The sequence below is a fragment of the Coloeus monedula genome (assembly GCF_965178545.1).
Source record: "Coloeus monedula genome assembly, chromosome: 4".
NCBI lineage: Eukaryota > Metazoa > Chordata > Aves > Passeriformes > Corvidae > Coloeus > Coloeus monedula.
The window spans coordinates 31,240,217-31,258,811 of NC_138784.1; the positions used below are offsets into that span (position 1 = coordinate 31,240,217).

General features: G+C 43.6%; 1 protein-coding gene across 1 annotated transcript in view; it reads right to left on the reverse strand.

The window, feature by feature from the left end:
- Positions 1-15,400, reverse strand: part of PLXNC1 (plexin C1) — a gene marked incomplete at its 5' end in the record, with an annotated part of 68,951 nt that extends 53,551 nt beyond the window's left edge. Inside the window, 4 exons of the mRNA XM_082280074.1 lie at positions 1,032-1,132; positions 3,137-3,271; positions 4,605-4,727; positions 14,453-15,400. Of these exons, the coding sequence (XP_082136200.1) occupies positions 1,032-1,132; positions 3,137-3,271; positions 4,605-4,727; positions 14,453-15,400 (1,307 nt within the window). The remainder of the gene's footprint in view (positions 1-1,031; positions 1,133-3,136; positions 3,272-4,604; positions 4,728-14,452) is intronic.
- Between the last annotated feature and the right edge of the window lie 3,195 nt (positions 15,401-18,595).

Consider the following 18,595-nt stretch of genomic DNA (forward strand, 5'->3'; position numbering starts at 1 on the left):
CCTGGACAGACTGATTAAACAACATTAAGAAAGACAGCTTAAATCTCTTCTGGAACACTTTGAGAGTCCAGGCCATTCTTATTTTAAAAGGATGCATAAATTTCACAGAAGGATTGCTGGAGTGGAGGTAAGAAAGGAGTGTCTTATGTGAGAGGACCTTAATGAAGTTCACTGTTAAGGCACACCAAAATGAAAGCAAAGAGAGAGACTGCTTTCACAAAAACACTGAAGAGGTGAGTGTGAGGAAGTGGGGGGGGGGGGGGGGGGGGGGGGAGGGAACCTATTTAGTCAAAGGTGATGCGAACACCAGAACAAATAACCTGTCCATAAACATACACAATGAAAATGAGCAGACATATTTTTACCAGCAAAAAATGAGACTGCCAGGAAGCTGCACAACCAGGGCAGGAAGGACAAAAAGCCTATCTAAATTTAGGATGGTCCTTTGCAAGTTTTTAGTTTTACTTTATGTGGTTGCTTGCCAAGACTAGGCCTGATGACCCAGGAATTTCTCCAGTACAGGCCACAGATGTAAAATAGCTTTCAAACCTCTTTCAAAGTAAGTCAAAATTAATGATTCAAATGTGCGAATGAAGTATTTAGAAAGAAATTCTCCTCTGGCCTAAGTCAAAGTCAGTGGTTCCAAAGAAAGGAACTATCAATACTAAGCACCCTTTTCTCGTTCTCACATACAAGATGCTCCCAGCCATTAAGACATTTCAAGCAAAAGTATACAATTTCATCTCTCAATCTGGAAAGCAAAAGTATGTCTTCTAAAAGCAAAATTATTTGCTATTCGTGGCCCAACATATATTTTATGGGTAGATCTCAAAAATCTACGGGTTACGTAGTCTTTCAAAGGTGCTGAGTTCCCTCTCACATGACAAGAAAGTGTCTCACATTTATGGCTATGACTTATTCCATAAAAATCCAGTAGATACAATATTGATGCTGAATATACCCAAGCCAGTCAAAATGTACACTGACCAATAATGCTCTTTTATATGACAGTCTAAAATACTAAAAGATACCTTCGATTCAAAGAACACCACCCACAGTAGGGATCCTTTGCAGATAAGCATTCTTGCTCAGAAGCAAATCTACCGCAATTTGCAACTGGTATTCTTCTCACCTGAAACCAAAGAATGCAGTAACACATTGAATTAACATAGCCTCCATAAACAGGGAAGTTGAAGGTTACCATTAAAAATCTGACAGCAACCAAGCACAATCCCTCTGGGGAAGTCTCCTTATGGATTCCCCTCTGCCAGAAGACCTTTGGATAGAAATATGCAGCCTATTTTGCACACACTGTATTTTGCCATCAGATAATGAAACACCTCTGACAATAACAATTTGGTTCTACTACTCAAAGGCCAGCATGGGCAGATTAATGCAAGAAAGACTGATCAGCATAGTGAATTACAGATAATAATAGAAAGGAGGTATATTTTACAAATAATGCTCTGCTTAGCAGAACACCATTTTCCTCTCCTCAGAACTGAGATATTTAAATGATTGATGAAGGTGCATCCAAAAATGCATGCGCATAACAAAATGCATCTGTGTTTGCATCACCATGTCAGGTTACTGCATGTGCACACTAGAACAAACGCATGCAACTGCTTAACATGCATGAAAATGCCATTTCAGTAAGTAAATGTAGATAATTGTGGCTATATTATATGTGTCTATACTTGTACATTCAGCTTGAATATCCTAGCCAGCCATTTTCAGAAAAGGAAAGGAAAAAGAAAAAGAGAAAGCTGATTACAAATACTGAATACAGATACAAATAATGTTATTAATAACAATGTGAATTAATGATCTTAGTAAGAAAAACTAATTTAAACCATTTTTTTACAAATTTGCAAGAATTAGTTCCTATATCTTGACAAGAGAAACAAGGATACACTGCTTCCTGCAAAATTATATTTACTGTTATTCCATCCATATATCGTGAAATTAAATTTATCTCAAGGTCTGTGAGATAATCAGTTCAGTCAAAATAACCAGTCAAAATCCTAGATTACTATCAAGTTAAAAAGGACAGTGTAGAAGCCTTTTTTCAGCTCCAAGAGATGATCAGAGAAGTGCATTTATTCCTAAAAGCTGTTCCTCTGTAACAACCTGGATTTTACCAAAGCTAAAGAGAATTCAAGTCTTACTTTGAATATTTATGTACACTTTTGACTGAGATTTTGATTCCTTCCATATTTGTGGTAGATGTATTATATCAGTCAGGGGTTCTCCTTCCAATTTGCCCCCACTCTAAAACAGCAGGCTAAAACACTATGTTCACTGCCAGAAAAGTGATTTTATTGTAAGTGAAGGTAATTAAGTGCTGGGTGAAATCCTGTCCAGCTAAGATGGACAGCAAGTCCTTAAGCTTTCAATGCCATCTTTCCCACTGCTGGTGAGACAAAGGGATTTTCTGATTGCTGCTCAGTAGCCCTGCTGCAGGATGTGCTGCAACAACTGCACAGGCTCCTGGGAGCCACTCTCTGCTTGATGTGCAGCTCTCAACCACTGCTGAACTCCTTGGCCTCACTATGCACACACATTGCTCAGTTCTCATTGTCCTTTTGTTTTGTTCTTTTGAAGTCTATGCCTAACTGAAGACAATGGGAATTTTATCACTGATTACAGCTTTATCACTGATTGTATCAGAACTAAGGCTTCAAAGCCGTCTCTTAAATTAAGAGATTTCTTCGCTTTAGAAACTCCTTAATTGACTGGCAAACCCTGACCTACCAACACCTGATTGCTTTGTCTCCAAAGAGTGTACAATGTTTCTGCTATCTCTAAGATTGATTCTGCATGATCTGCATTTTCCTGCCTCCATGAAAAACAGAAAGAAACATTTTCTTGGCAGAATGGCATAAAACAAGCATGGGATTAAGGGTATTGCTGGATCATAGCAACACTGGGCAGCACCATGACAGTAGAAGCTCTTCCAAGCTCTGCAGGAGTGCAGCCCACACTTAGACAAGATATCAGATGTAAAGTTGGTAACTGCAGTTTGGATATTAAAGGTCTAATTCTGACACAAACCAATGCTTCACTTATAAAGTGGTAGAAATCCTTAAAGCAGTAGTTTACATGAATTTATTATTTTATTAAATATTGTACTTACCTTATTTGCAGAGGACAGATAGATGTAGTTATTATTCACTGGATCAAGTCGAAGTTTGGGGAAAATGGAAGTTTCTTCCTCAATTTCATATAAAACCTCTGGGCAATTGGATTTCATATCCTCATTAAGAATAGCCTAAAACATGCATAATTAAATTATTCTCAAGTTCTTTTATTGATCAGTCAACATCTTAAACAAAAGCCTAATTTCAGTTACACCAAAGCTTCTGAGATGAATTACTGTGCCATGATTCAATTCACCTACTGCACTGGTTGTCACACTGGAGAAGGATGAAGGAAAAGACCATCAGAACAGAATTTCAACAAAGTCCATGCCAGACACATCTAGCACTGAATTTGGCAATGGTTTAGCATATGAAACATGCCTTCCACCAAGCCTGTTCCTGACTGATTCAGAAACTGAACGTGGAAGAGATGCCTATATCCCAAAGTCACAACCTGTTACTCCTATGAATGGAGAAGAAAGTATTAGCCTTCAGAAAACAAGCTAACATTCAGACACCCATAAGGTAAAAAGGAACTTACACAAATATCTTTGTGGCTTCTCTAAGTATACACCTGTGATGGTATTTCTTTTTCTTACCTTGCCCAACTACTGTTTTCCACCACCCTTTGCACAGAATTCAAGGGAACGAGAGACCACAGAAAATTCATTTTCTAAATCAATAAGCACACCAACATTGGTTTTTCATGACTAAACAAGGGAGATGTGTTCACGGTCTCCACTGTGTTAAGGAGACACGGAAGACTTCAATTTCATTTTTCATTATCAAAAGCGAAATGAAATCAAATGGACAAAAGCTTTTCAAGGCCTCTACTACACTCCTCTCCAAATGTCTGCTTAATGAAGACAAAGAATGAGAATCATCCTTTGCAGTGTAGACAGGAAATGCACATTCTTGCAAAACCCAGAAAAAATTAAAGCATAAAAGACATTTGACTGGATGGTTGAAATGTTTGATAATGAGATAAGACGACTTTCACTTTCAAGCAATGGATTTAAATTAGCATAGGTCAACTATTCATAAGCTAAGGCAAAATGAATCTTGATTTTTCTCTCTAATGGACAGCTATTCACATCACACAGATAGGCTAACAAACAAACAAACACGATTCCAAAATCTAACAATGTTTAATATTTCTACTGAAAATTCAAAGCAAGGAGGGAAACAAGGCAAAATAACTGAGAACTCCACAGTCTGTAAATTAATACTGTGGGCATTAGCGTTTTGATGAAACGTTTACTTGAATTTTAGGCAGGGTACATAATTGCTTTTGAAAGTTATCTTGCTCTCCAAAGGACCATACAGCAGTTGTTTCTCAAACAAAAACCAGGGATTCAGGGGATCATATTTGTTTATAATACCCTGAATAAACCAGGAAACATTTACCCACTTGAACACAGCAGTGGCTGGTGGAGAAGGGAAGGAGTGCCACACTCGGCTTACCTTCAGTAACTGTCCATCATCTGTTCCCAAAAAGAGAACTATACGATTCAAAACAACTGTGCCATAAACAGCCACTAATCCAGAGTGAATCAAGGTAGGTAATTTCTTGATTGATTGTGGCTCCTGAAAATCAGATATAAGAAAAACGTATTAAAAAATCATTCACCTATAGTCCAAAACTTTGAGAAAAAGAAGAATCCTTGGCAAGATTCTCAGAGAACCCAACTTGAGAAAATACTTTGAGTAACATTCCAGTTCTGACACAGTTTAAGAGCAACACATTATTGAAAATTACACATGGAACTAGTTTTTTATATATGACAACTGGTCATATCTGTGACAAAGATTATATCTGCTGCAGTTAAATCACTGACTTCAGTGGGACACAGACTTGGCCTAGCAGCAGTAAGTTACTTTGCAATAGAATTTCTCTTTTTTGGGACATAGTATCCTGGGGTTATTCTGAATTTCCAGTTCTTCTCAATTAAGCCATGCTTTGCCATCATCTGAAGGCTAAAGATACACTCAGCAACCACTTTTAAAGGCATGCAAATATTCTGGACAAAGGAGACACTTCAAACAAACTGTGTCTGTGTGTATAAAAATGCAAACCTTCATCCTCCTTGACACTAGAGGAAGTAGAGACTTGTGTATTACATAAACATAAAATGAGATAAAGCAATATAAACTTCATGTCACGGAGAACATAAATGTAGCTGTGTGAACTTTAAAATTAACATATTACCCTCAATTCTCCATCCCACCTGGAGGAAATTAAGTAGCAAACACATGCAAGCAGCTCATGAGAAAAAACATAATGCAGGAAATCCCTGTATCTTGTGGAATGAAAAACCAAACCAAATAACTCTGACTGTAGATGATCGAGTGCTGAAAGGAAATCTCTATGTGTGAGAATAGGACCATTTACCAGGGGAACTCCCTAGAAGCCCAGGTGTCTCCTTCGTAAGCCGTAACTGAAGTTTTGAAGTCCTCTAACTGTTTGAAGTCAACCTCTGTGGCAGACATTGCCAAAGGTGTGATCCCACCTGCTCTCCAAATGGGTCCAAGCCCAGCCAAGCTTTACCTCCCCTTCCCCGTATCAGTATAATGTTTTCCAGTGAGCTTAGTTAAGGCAATGATGTGCCTAGAAAATGCTCTGTAAATCTACCTACCTACCTCTTCATTTGAGTCATGCTCCTCATCACATGAACATGTGGCTGCATACACACCAGTGCTGGCACAAAGGAGTGGCTGGCATGGCGAGGTAGGGGACAAGAGCTCAGGTAAGACCAGGCCCATGGGAACAGGTCCTGTAGGTTAGCTTACAAAGTCCAGAATTTCAGCCTCAAGGATGGATGCCTAAACCTACAGAAACCCTCGGAGTGTAAGAGCCTATTTCACTTTAATCCACAAAACAAAGTGTGAGATTGGACCATCAAAACTGGTATTTAGAAGAAAGGTGAAGGCATTTCTCAAAGTTATAAAGTGAACCCCTAACACAGTAACAGCTGGATTCAACTCTCTTGCATGCTATGATGCTGGCTTAACCCCCAAGAGTCTTTCCACTAGGAATATTCTTTTTTTCTGAACTGCAATCCTAAGTCAATTAAAATGACTCTTCAGTCATCTGAATTATTTTAATTAGCTTGAAAGAACAGCCATTTGGAGTAAAATAAGACTTGATTAACTTTCATATTTAAAGTCACTATTTCTTTTTTCATGCAGCAGGAAGAAGACACAGGAACTGTCATGCACTGGCACAGAACTTCAGTAAAACTCACTTGGCCATGAGAATCCAGTACCCTAGACGTCTGTGTTAGATAGGGGAGAGGGGAAGGGTGTGATTGCAAGCATTTTAAGGTGGAAAAAGTTAACTCACTTTATCAATAGATCAGAAGGTAACAAAACTCCAAAACTAGTGCACTCAATGAGTCTTCACTTAGGTTAGGGAGGGAAGAAGTGGACCTTCCATGCTTTTATTTCCACCAAAATTAGGAATAGCTCTTCTGCAGTGCACCGTGTAGTAGTGTAAGAGAGACAAGCTACCCTAGGTTCCTCGCTGACTCTGTACAACAAGATCACAGAAAAGAGGAGTACTCACCCGGTTTCTGAAAAGCTTTGCTGACAGATTTTATTTTGACCCACATACTAATAAAATAACCAGTGTCATATCAGTGCATCCTCCTCATCTGACTGAAGAACCAATACTGACAAGTGTGGAAGTCTCCTCCCCTCCCTCTGCTTGCTAGAGGGAGGGTCAACGCGACATTGAGCTAATACAGATAAGAAGAGGGGGAATTCAGATGGTGGACAGTCACAACAAAAATTGCCTTCTCTCTTTTGCAACCTATTTCTCCAGTTTGTCCATTCCCTCCAGGGTGCAGCTGCTGCTTTCACCCTTCTGTCACCCCTTCTCCACATTCTTTTTTTTTTTTAACAAGCCCTTTTACCTCTTCCACTGTGACTAATGGGATTACAGCACTGTAGGGCCTTCCCAAGCTGCTTCTTTCACAGTTAAATCCATTCTTAAAAATGCATTTACAGTCTAAACTTCCTTTATACTTCAAGAGTCATTCATCTCCATGGTCATCTGTTTGTCTATCCTGTAACATTTTCAGGTGCATACAAAACCAAGAAAAGCAAAAGAAAAGACAATACCACTCTGTAAGACCTGTCTTTTTTAAATTCTTCAGTTCCATCCTCTGTTCTATTCTAGTCCCTCTACAGTCTACAGTCGTTTGGTTATTGGCATGAAAGGTATTTCTACTAGTTTTCTATTTGGCATTTAATTTTCAAATGTATCTCCATATGACTCCAGCTGCAGCAACCATATTCACACTTCTACTTTCTGTCCTGATTTCCTTCTGATTATTTTACATTACGTGCCTCAGAGGAAAGGGCAGCATTTTTAGTTCACGCAGCACTCATCATATTGCAGCTGTCCAAAAAGTAAAAATAAAGGGTTTGAGCATCAGAGTGAAAGAACAGATGCAGCTATACAAAAGGACACAAGATTTGTAAGTAGTGTATAGCAACAGTCAACACTGAAACAATAGATGTTTTGCCTGGGGGAAAACTTCTGGAACCTCATTCTTCTTTCTTAACTTCATCATCCTTTAACCACCTCCATCAATTTTCACTATGTCAGAGGTTAACAAATATTGGGGCACACAGTGAGCCTTTATTAGGGCTAAGGAATGAGGAGATTAAGTGTTCCAAAATTTTATTTCCGAGGAGCTTTTTAATTTGTGCATTGCCCAGCAGTGTTAGGTGGACAAGCCTGTCCAGGCAAGCAGACTGCAAAAAAATCAAGGATGACCAGAAGATCAGAGGGTCTTCAGAGAGACCCTGCAGAGGCAAATCCTGAGGCTCATGTTGCAAGGCAGGAAGAACAGTCAGAGGCTATGCTTGAGCAAGATGCTGACGGAGACTCCTGAGATGGGGAAGCTAGAAACTTGTGACTTCTTGAAGCAGAGCAGAAACAGTCCTTATCTGCCCTCAGATCTAAGTTCACAGAAGTGGTAGTGTCCTAATAACCAGTGCGAGAGAACAAGTTCCATTAAGGAAGGCTTTGAACTCAACTGAGCTTGAACAGAGTGTTAGCAGAGAGCAAAAGGAAGTGGTGGGTGACCTTGAGGGATGAAGGCACACACTTGTTAAACAGGCATGCTCTTACAATAGGTTGGGGCTTTTTTTAGGGGACCCTACCCATTACATCGCAGAGAGACTGGCAGTAATTTTCCATTCCTTGGACCACTACCCACTGTTGCACATCCATGTGGACACCAAAGACATGGCCTAGTGCAGATCAGGACTACAAAACTCTGGGAGCAAAGTGAATAAGATGGGACCCCACACTTTGTTAACCTGTGGGGTCAGCTACGAGTGATGCTCTTCTGGATCTGCTACTCAAAAACAAGGAAGAACTGACTGGAGATGTGATAATCAGAGTAGAGAGCTGGAGACCAGGCTTTAGTGTGTTCAGGGGAATGGTCAGTGGAATCCTGAGAGTCAGCTTTGAAGGGAAATAGAGCTCAAGTAAGCTAGCAGGTCTTTCAGGACAATCTTCTTCAAGCACAAACTCAGGAAAACAAGCAGACATATCACAAGATGGCCTCTAGCTAAGCAGGTAAGTCATGATTGAACTACACTGCAGAACAACAGCATAAAAGAAGTGGAAGCAGGACTAAGGAGGAATTGCCTGGACACACAGGAACGGTGTTAGGAAAACCCAAGCTTACCTGGTTTTGAAACTGGCAAGGTATGTTATGAGCAATAAGAAGAGCTTCCACCACCATGCAAGCAATAAAAGAATGAACAATGAAAATGCACACCAACTGCTGAATAGCTCAGGAGATTACTGACAGCGGATGCAGACATGGCTCTGGACTTTACCAGCAACATCTTGTGGTCCTTTGTACACAGACAGTTCAAGAAGGAGAGAAACTAGCAGTACTTGAAGGGGATGAAGCCAGAGATCTCTTAAGAAATCTCAGCTTTAGAAGTTTTAGGGAAGACAGATGGGATCTGTAGGAAGATGCTGAGAGACTGTCTGATGAAGGTGAAAGGTTATTCTCTCATATTTCAAAAGGTGTGGAGATCAGGTGAAGTCTCCAACTAAATAAAGACAAATACTGCACCCATCTTCCAAAAAAACTCAGGGAACTACACATTGGTTGGTCTCACTTTTTTCCCTGGGAGGATCATGGAGAAAATCCTCTTTGAAACCATTTCTGGACACAAGAGACGAACAAAGTGACTGGGAAAAGCCAACATAAATTTACCAAGGATAAATCATGCCTGCCCAATCTGAAGAATTTATAAGACTTGTAGATGTGGCGCTTAGGGACATGTTTTTGTGGTGGACTTGGCAGTGCTGGGTTAACAGTTTGATTTGACGATCTTAAAGGTCTTTTCCAAAACTGGGCTGGTTCAGCCTACAGAAGAGGCAGTTTCAGAGGGACCAAAAAACAAAGCCAGGCTCTTGACAGAGGTGTATGCAAGGTAACAAGAGATAATGCCACAAACTGAAACAGTGGAGTTCTAGTGAACAGGAGATGAAAAAGCATCACTATGAGGGCAATCAAGCAGAACAGGTTGTCCAGAGAGGTTGTGCAGTCCCCATCCCTGGAGTGTGAGAGTTGACAAGTCTTCCATAGCTTACTTCCCACACTAAACAAGGATGAACTGAAAACTCACTGTACCAGACAGAAATACTCACTTCAAAAACGTTAGCTCCAGAAACCCATCAAACATCAGGTGCAATACTAGCAGTCTGTAATACACAGGAGATTGACTTTACTACTAGAAAATTAATTACAGGATCAATTTTGATACAAAATCATATTTAGAAGTCTGTAATTCTTTCCTTAAATAAAAGACCATGAATCATTCTGGAATAAGTTACCACACAAATTCAAATGTCGTTCCCGCAAATTAAAGGCCGTAACTAAACTGATGTGACTCTGTTGACTTCAAAATCTCCTTTCAGTAGAGCTTACACCAGCTAGGATTTGTCCTAGGATTCCAAACTATGTTTGATAAATTAAGGAACATATACCAACCTTTATATGTATCAACCACTGAAAAATGAAAAAGTTCAAAAAACAGACGGTTACAAGTCTTGCATTAAATAATAGATGAAAATCCAACCAAGATAGCTTATCTTTTAGTAACTATCACAACTACTTATCCTTTTCACATCATAAAATAAACACCTTAATACAAACTACAGCAATTCTCTCTCTTACAGGCATATGCCTAACAATTTTTTTTGGATTTTCTACCTAAAAAATTGTGAATCCTTGAATCTCCCTGAATCCTTTTCTTCTCAGGCAACTTTTTTAATGGCAAAACTAACTTCCAGATTTGCCATTATTGTGGTTAGGTAACACTCTACATCTCTCTCCTGTTGATGTTCTCCAGTTTGAACACTCTTCCTACTCATCTGCTTGGATGTGATTCACAACATCCTGGCTTCTCTGTGAGAGACCAGAGATCCTTGTAGGTCCTGTTCTGTCACAGAGCAACAGAAGAAAAGCCTTTCTTTCACTAGCTCCTGCAGCAAGTTTGTGACAAATTCCAGCACTCCTCCTGTGTTTGTAAGTACTCAGTCAGGTTTCTGAAAAGAAATTGAGAATGAGATCTGGCAAATTCACATTTATTAACTAAGGAAATTGTGAAGAAGATGCACTTATGTATATGCAGGCTATGCTGGAGAGTCCAGTAACACATATACCCTGGCAGTGCATATAAGTAGATATATTCAAAACTAAGAGACATGTGGATCAAACAAAAAAAAGATTAATATAAAATTGCAAAATGTTTTCAGAGTAGTTTCATCTAAAACACCACTTGCCTCTTACTAGACCGGGATCCTGTCTCTTGGAACCCAGTAGTGCCTATGTCCTGAATAAACACATCCAAGTAGAACAAACCTCTTTGTGCACACCACTGCACAAAACAAAAATGGACTTAGCTAGTTCTCATAAGGACCAATTCCACAGACTTTGTAGCAGTCACATAGTTTTTGATAAAGTTGCTAAGCAAGGATCTTAGAAATTACCAATTTTCAATGACAGACTCTATTCCAGCATTAAATCTTAATGCAAATATGAACTTTGGTCTAAGAGGCAAAGCAAAACTAAAGAGATTAGACACCTACAGTGAGTTCCTACAGGATGCAGAGCAATTTGGTTCCAATCCAGTTTAGTACTCAAGTACATGCTTTACTTTAAATGCATGGGCATTTAAAGATGGATGGAAATACTCATATATGCCTAATGTTAAATATGTCATTAAGTGCTTTACTGGGTTAGGGCCAGAAAGCTCTGTACCTTACAGGAATGAGCTCAGAGTACACCATGTAGCAATGGCATAATAGGGAATTCAGGGCCACAAATACCCTGGGCTAAGTCCCTCTTGCAGTGTCCTATTGAGAAAATCAATGTGAGTGGAGAGGGGTAAGAGGATGTCTTGCCTAAAAGTAATCAGAATAATAACAGAAATCTGAAGGATTACAAGATCAGAAGGAAAACAAACTGCCACTACTCCCTAACATATATGCTTACTATAAATTGTATTCCTACAGTGAAAAAATCCCTGTATTTTCAATTCCTACATAAACTGACAGTCCATGTCTGGGATTCATGTACCTCATCACATTCACACCTGAGCTCCTGCATACACTCCAGTGTATGCAGCAGAGAAGACTAAGACCTGCAGCACCCTACAACACATGGTACCTGCAATGCAAAAGCCAGACTGACATTCAGCACAGTCCACTCACCACAAGCACCAGAGAGGTCTTGCACTTCAAGCGCCCATAATGCTGCAACACATTCCTTTGCTCAAGACCAACACTGTCTTTAAAAGACTGGACTTTAAAGCACGTGTTAAGTACCATTGTTTGCCGCCATTCCTACACATTGTAGTACAACGTACTCCTGACAGCTCTGTGCTACGAGGCACTCCTTTCTGGCCAGAGCCACTGCTAAGATTGCACACACTGCTGCAAGCTGCACACTGATGGACGTGCCACACTCCATCTTCCTGTCAGCTCTGAAGCCCATGTGTTTCTGAGTCCAAGAACAGCATATTTCATGACTGCAGGGACTCCCATACTTTGGTGAGAGACGGTAGAAGGATCTGGTCTAAAACAACCCAGAAGCAGCAGCATATGGGCCTGTCATCTCCAAACGTACTCTGCAATAGCCTAGCCTAACCTTCTGTAGTATAAAAAAATACTAAAGCTGAACTACATGCATTTATTTCTATGTTTATACACCATAAGCATGTATAATTAGCTTAAAAAGGAGAGCTAATTAGCCATGTAATGTTATAAGCCATATTACTTCACAGGACCCACATGTCCTGCTATCTCACAAAATATTAAAATACCACTTTTCTCTCAGTGGTAAACTGCATTTCTTGCGCCAAAATATCACGATCAATAACATCATCATAGTTTGGGACATAAGGTTAAGTAAGCAAACCTTATAAAGATTGTTACAGTTGAGATTCTTCAGCATTGTATCCGAATATAATCTAAATTTCCAGGAGGGATGAGCCTTTTGGGACATGAAAGTAACTCTGGAGACACAGGAGTCTGATCTGAATCAGACCAATCCTGAAACAAGTGGATCATTGATTTTTCATATTCAGGCCCTGAGAGGCAAAGGGGACAGGGAATTGCCCTGTCCGCAGAAATATGTGCCTCACCTTATCTGCGTTATGTTACTCTAAGGGATCCATGAGGCTCTTCTGAAATTTCTTGCATGAGGTTTTGTCAAGTGTTTAGAAAGGATCTACTGCCCAGGGAGCTTTCTTTTCCTGTTTTGTCTAGCAGGCTCAGAAAGCACTTCTCTAAGAAACTTCATGAGTAATTAGGAATAAACAATGCAAACTGAAATTCCAAAAACAAATAGGTATTTTGGGATCAGAATGAGACTTCAAATTCATTCAGGAAGTTTGTCTTGTGGGAGCACAGAAATCACGCAGTAAGCTAGCACTGGAAATCAAAGGATTGGCTCTGGCTCCATAGTGAGTTTCACTATTTACTTCAGCACAGTTGTCTCACCCACACATGGGGTTCTCATTCACAACCACGTCCTCTAACACTGGCAATAGTCTCACAGCTCAGTAGGGAGAGGAGCTGACTGAATCACACGTGCCCTCTGGTAGTCTGTGTTTGGAAAAATCTCAGCACTGCACTCCGCTATGAGTTAGATTTGGAAAGCCAAGGAGTGACAGTAAATCTACTGCACTTCTTTCAAGGAATTTCCAAGAAACTCCTATCATAACACATCAAGGATTCAGAAGTTTAGCCACAAACTCCCTGGATGGTGAGGGAACTGCGAAATGCTTAGGGCTTGCTTAATGATGCCTTGCTTGATCCCCTTTGATCCTCCTTGATACTTTTCAGTGGTCCTTTTGCCACAGCTCTGGAAAGTCTTCTGAGTGTAACTTAACAGCATGGACAGGCCTTGCAAAAGCACTTTCTTCATCTGAATGACATTTTTACCTCCCTGAATATAATTTTTAGATAATTTCTTTACTACTGAGGCCACAGAAAAGCCAGTAGCCTTGCCTATCCCACCCTCCATGTGCCCAGCTCACCCTGAAAAGGAAGAGTGTTACTGAAGTAGGTGACCAGGGGAACTCCATGGGATACCACTGTCTGTGAAAATGTAACCACTGCAACAACAAAGAGATATCACCTATTGCTGTCTGCTGCACACAAGGGTTTGGGGAGGTGGCTGTGAGAACCCTCCCAAGCAAGGCCAACCCTGAGAGGCTTGGGAAATACCTACCACTGAACAAGCAACCAACTAGTGAGTGACAGAGATAACAGTGCACACAGCCCAATGCACAGAGTCAATCTGACGGGGTTTTTTTCATTTCTGATGTAGCTGCAATGACATGAGATGTGAATGCACAGAATAAGGTAGGAGATGCTTTATCTAGGCTGTATGGAAAATAAAATGAAATACGACTTATCTTAGGCAGAAAAGGACACATCGAGAGAGAAGCCTAAGACTCAGGCCTGACCCAGGATGCCCTCACTTGTTCCCTCAGACGTGTCTTTCCCAACAGGTAGTGGGAAGTATACCAGGATTGGTAAGGCATCAGCTTTTTAGAAACAGAAAGAGCTGGAGAAATCACTAGGGTTGACAGAGCCTGGGCTGATGTGCAAAGCCTGGCGTGGCTCTGAAGTTTCCCCGCAAAGTTCATGTGCCTCCAGGTCAGGGACACCCCATGAGTCATGCACAAAGACACCAGCCACAACAATAACAGCGTCAACAAGTGCTTTCAGGATGAAAGCTTAGCAAAACGATGCCCAGACTTACACAGTTCTTCCCGTTCATATTGAAGTGCGTGGATGCACAGGCTTGTTCCTTCATCTCCTCCATCCCAAAGATGCAGACGGCGGTGGTGTTCCAGGCTTTGGCGCTTTGGCTGTGGCGGAAGACACCCACCCACCAGCCCCGCTCACCCTGGCGGACAAGGCTGGAGGAAATAATGAGGCTCCTGCACCCGCAGTCCAAATAGACGTGCCCTTGCAAAGTAAGACCACTCTCTGAAGAGCGCAGCTGGCGCAGGACAGCCATGCTGGGTGGCTCCGTGTTATTACCCAACCTGGCCTTCAACGTGTAGTAGGGAAAGAAAAGGTGATCCCCCCACTGGAGCGCGTCAACAAAATGCAAAGGCTCCTCCCTGCGTTTGATGATGCCCAGCTCCTCCTCGGACTTCAGGTTGACCATTCTGCGCACCGTGATGACGGTCTCCTTGTCCGACTTCGAGGGCTCGCAGTGCAGGTGGTTTGTATCAGCGCTGGTTGAGTAGGTGGCCGCCACGGCCAGGTACCAGGCGCCGGCCTGCTGGAAGACGACGCCGGCGGTGGAGCCGTCGGGCAGGCAACTGACCACCTCGCTTTGGTTCAAGCGCTGCCGGTAGGACGGCTGCTCCCACACCTGGCAGGCGCCGCCATCCTGGGTCCAGCCGGTCAGCAGGACGCCCACCCCGCCGGCCTCCTCGTAGTACAGCAGCAGGTTGCTCCGCATGCCGGGGGGCTCCCCGCAGCCCTGCCCCGCCGCCGGCACCACGCGGCGGCGGGGCCGCAGCTCGGGCCGCAGCTCGTAGAGGCAGCTGCCGCCCGCCACCAGCACGGCGCCGCCGCTCACCTCGATGTTGTCGATGGGGGCCCCCGGCAGCTCGAAGCTCTGGGGTCCGGCGGCGCCCGCCAGCGCCGCCAGCAGGGGCAGCGCCCAGCTGAGGGCGGGCGGCGGCGCCGCCATGGGCGCGGGCTCGGCTCGGCGCTGCGGGGCGCCTCAGGCGGCGGCGGGCGGCGGGCGCTGCTGCGCCATGGTGCGCGGAGGGGCCGGGCGCGCTGCCGCCGCTGCCGCCGCCGCCGCCGCTTCTCCCTGCGCCGCGGCCGGGCTGCGCGGGCGGGGAGTTCCTCTTTCGGGGCGGGGAGGAGGGGGTGCCTGCACGGGAGAGGTGGGGCGGGCTCCTCCGGGAGGGCTGCCGAGCCACCTCGCCGCCGTGCGCCGCCGCTCCCCCTCCGCCCCCCGGCCCCGCCGGCCCGCCTCGCCGCGGACGGTGGGCGGCGGCGGCGCCGCGGGAGCCCACCTCGGCCGCCGGGCTGCGGTGGGCCGGGGGCGGCGGCGGCCGCCTCGCAGCGGTGTGGCGGGACGCGGAGGGGAGCGAGACCCACCTCGCCCGGCGACGCTCAGTACCCGGTCCCGCACGGAGACTCCTCCGGGGCACGGGGCAGGGACCCCCCCCCCCCCCCCGGAGCAGGGCGGCCCCCGTGCGCCCGCTTTGCCTGGCTCCCGGCCCGGCTGAAGCCGCCCCGCGGGCAGTGGGCGAACAGGGGGAAGGTGCTGAGCGGGGGCAGCCGGTGGCGCGGTCCGCTTGCGGGTGCCGGGTGGGGGCGTGGGGTCAGACTGCTGGGCACCGGCAGCGCCCGCTGCGAGCCTGGAAACCCGTCTTGTCCCCGTTCAAATCGCGGAACCGCCCTGCTAAACAGCACTCCCGTCAACCAGTCGGCCGATGCCACCTTGAGCGGGGAGGTTGAGGGGTCAGAGATCCCTGATTAGATCTTGGTCTTGCCTGAGGTAGAACAAAGGCTCTCGGCATTCTCCCGAGTCCTGCCGGGCACACAAAAAAACTGTCCCTTTCCAGCTGTGCTGCTGAGAGATGAACGCCCATCCAGTGCGCACTGGGGACAGGATGGGCCACGTTGAATGGTGATTTACTTCATTTCCCATTCTGTCACTGCTGGCTGAGGTTCAGCACAATGTGAAGTATAGGTTGCATGCTGAGCTTACGGTAAATTATCGTTTTGCTGAATGTTAAATGAAAAATGAAAAGCAGCAAAGATGCCTTTCAGTGTTCTCTCTTGGGTGCCTCTGGAAACTCTGGGTGAGGATGGGCGTAGGGCCCATTGCCTTACTGAGAAGAGGATGTAATGTTCAAAACCGAGAAGTCATCTGACTCTCCGTTTACGCTGCTTTTGTCTTGAAGTAGCTTGATGGAAGGAATAAGTGGAACTGTAAAAATTAGAACAAAAGTAACCTTTGTTACCAGTGAAGTGCAACATTTTCAAGTAGGAAGTACAACAAAGTTAACAAATTGTTATTATCTTTCTCCATGACTGTACCCGGCAGCAGTTATTGTGCAAGAATTGATGTTGCTCTGGTCAGCAAAAATATTCAGTAATTTTGCAGTAAAAGGTGTCTAGGACAAATATTACCATGAAATTCAGAGCTCTCCACAACCCATCTGCTTATCTCTTGTATAGTGACTCCAAAACACATCCAAAATCTGCAAAATGTAGCAGAGGATGTGGAACAGAATCATTGCACAATTTTTCTTCTTGCCAGATGCAAAAAGATGTTCTATGTGCTAATGCTGCCTGCAGCTACCCGTGGAGGACTGAACTTGTAGTCAACATGTAGGCAAAGTAAATCCTCCTGCCCGTATCACTAATATAGGTTGTCTACAGAAATGCCATTTATACATCTTTGCAAAGGAGGCTGAACATGTCATACTGGAGTGCGTTACACACTACCTTGTCTTCTAGTTTATTTTCAGTTCAAATATAAAACTGTCGCTGATCTTTGTCTTGTTCACAATTGATGAGGCTAAACAGAAAAGCATATCATCATCCTAACTGCAAGACATCTCTGATTCTGACCACAGAGCATGTCCAGCAATAGATTATCTTCTGCAAACATCCTTCCATTTGCAAAATCACTGAGCTCTGCATGTATTGCAGAGACCCGTTTCTCAGGCATTATATTTAGAATAAGACACATGCACTTCACTGAGTGGCTGGTTTGCTTAAATGAGTGAGGCCAGGCTTGTTCTGGTCTTAGAGAACAGCAACCACTCCTAGGGCTGCAGACTTCTCTGACTGTCAAAACTGCCCAAAAGCAGTGTTCTGATTCAATTTTTGTCTCTTCTAGGACCTGGGAGGACTGAACTGCATATGGCGGCTGTCACATGGAAACAGCGCAGCTGTGTGGGCTAGCAGGTTCTACCACAATGGGATGGGACAGGACAGGACAGGAGGTCACATTCCTCCTGTCCCAGGAACAGCCATCAGAGCACAGTTCTGCAGACTCTTCCCTGCCTGTCACTTCTATTTCTGTTTTTGCCTCTCTCTTTCCAGTGAAATGGTAGCTTGGACCAGAGCCTCATCTTGCAACATTTAAGTCTGCGTATGCTTCTGAGAGCCAGCTTTGCACTGAGAGTTAGTGCATGGAGTTTTGCTCATGAGTGACCCAATTCTTGAAGCGGCAAAGTAGTCCCAATTCCTTTCAAAGCCCCTGAAGTAAATAGGAGTTTCTGTCTTCAACACATTCTTCTAGAAGATTCTTCCAGATACCGGAAAAGTTGAGCTTCTACTGATGTTATGGAAAGTGAGGCTATGGGTTTATTTTGTACTGCTTCGGAGTGTAATATTTGTTATTAACACAGCAGACCAGAAAACAGCATAATCAGATCATGACTGAACTGATTCCAGCATGAACTGACGCTCATGTTGGAACTAGATGATCTTCCAAGATACCTTCCGACCCAAACTATTCTATGATACTTCTATAAAATATAAGCAGACAATGGCAAATCATTTTACTGTATTCCCTTGGCTGTCAGTTTCATAATTGGGGTTTTTATCCTGTTGTTGCACTGTGTTTTATTTTTCAGGCACTGAAGGGAGGGCAAACAAGGTAGCCTGCCTGTTAATGTTAGACTTTATAAAGCTTTGCTGTCTAACTCTGGCACCCCATCCAAAATTTATGAAAAAACCAGGGAAGCAAATTGAGCTTCCTTTGCTATCCTAAGCAACAGTTATGTATTTCAGCATGTCATGTTAGATCTGAAGTTGGAATGTGAATCACACCAGGACTTGTTTCTACATCTACAATTTAAAGAGCTCTTATTTAGATCTTCAACAGTGTTAGGCAGAACACATCCTAAATTAA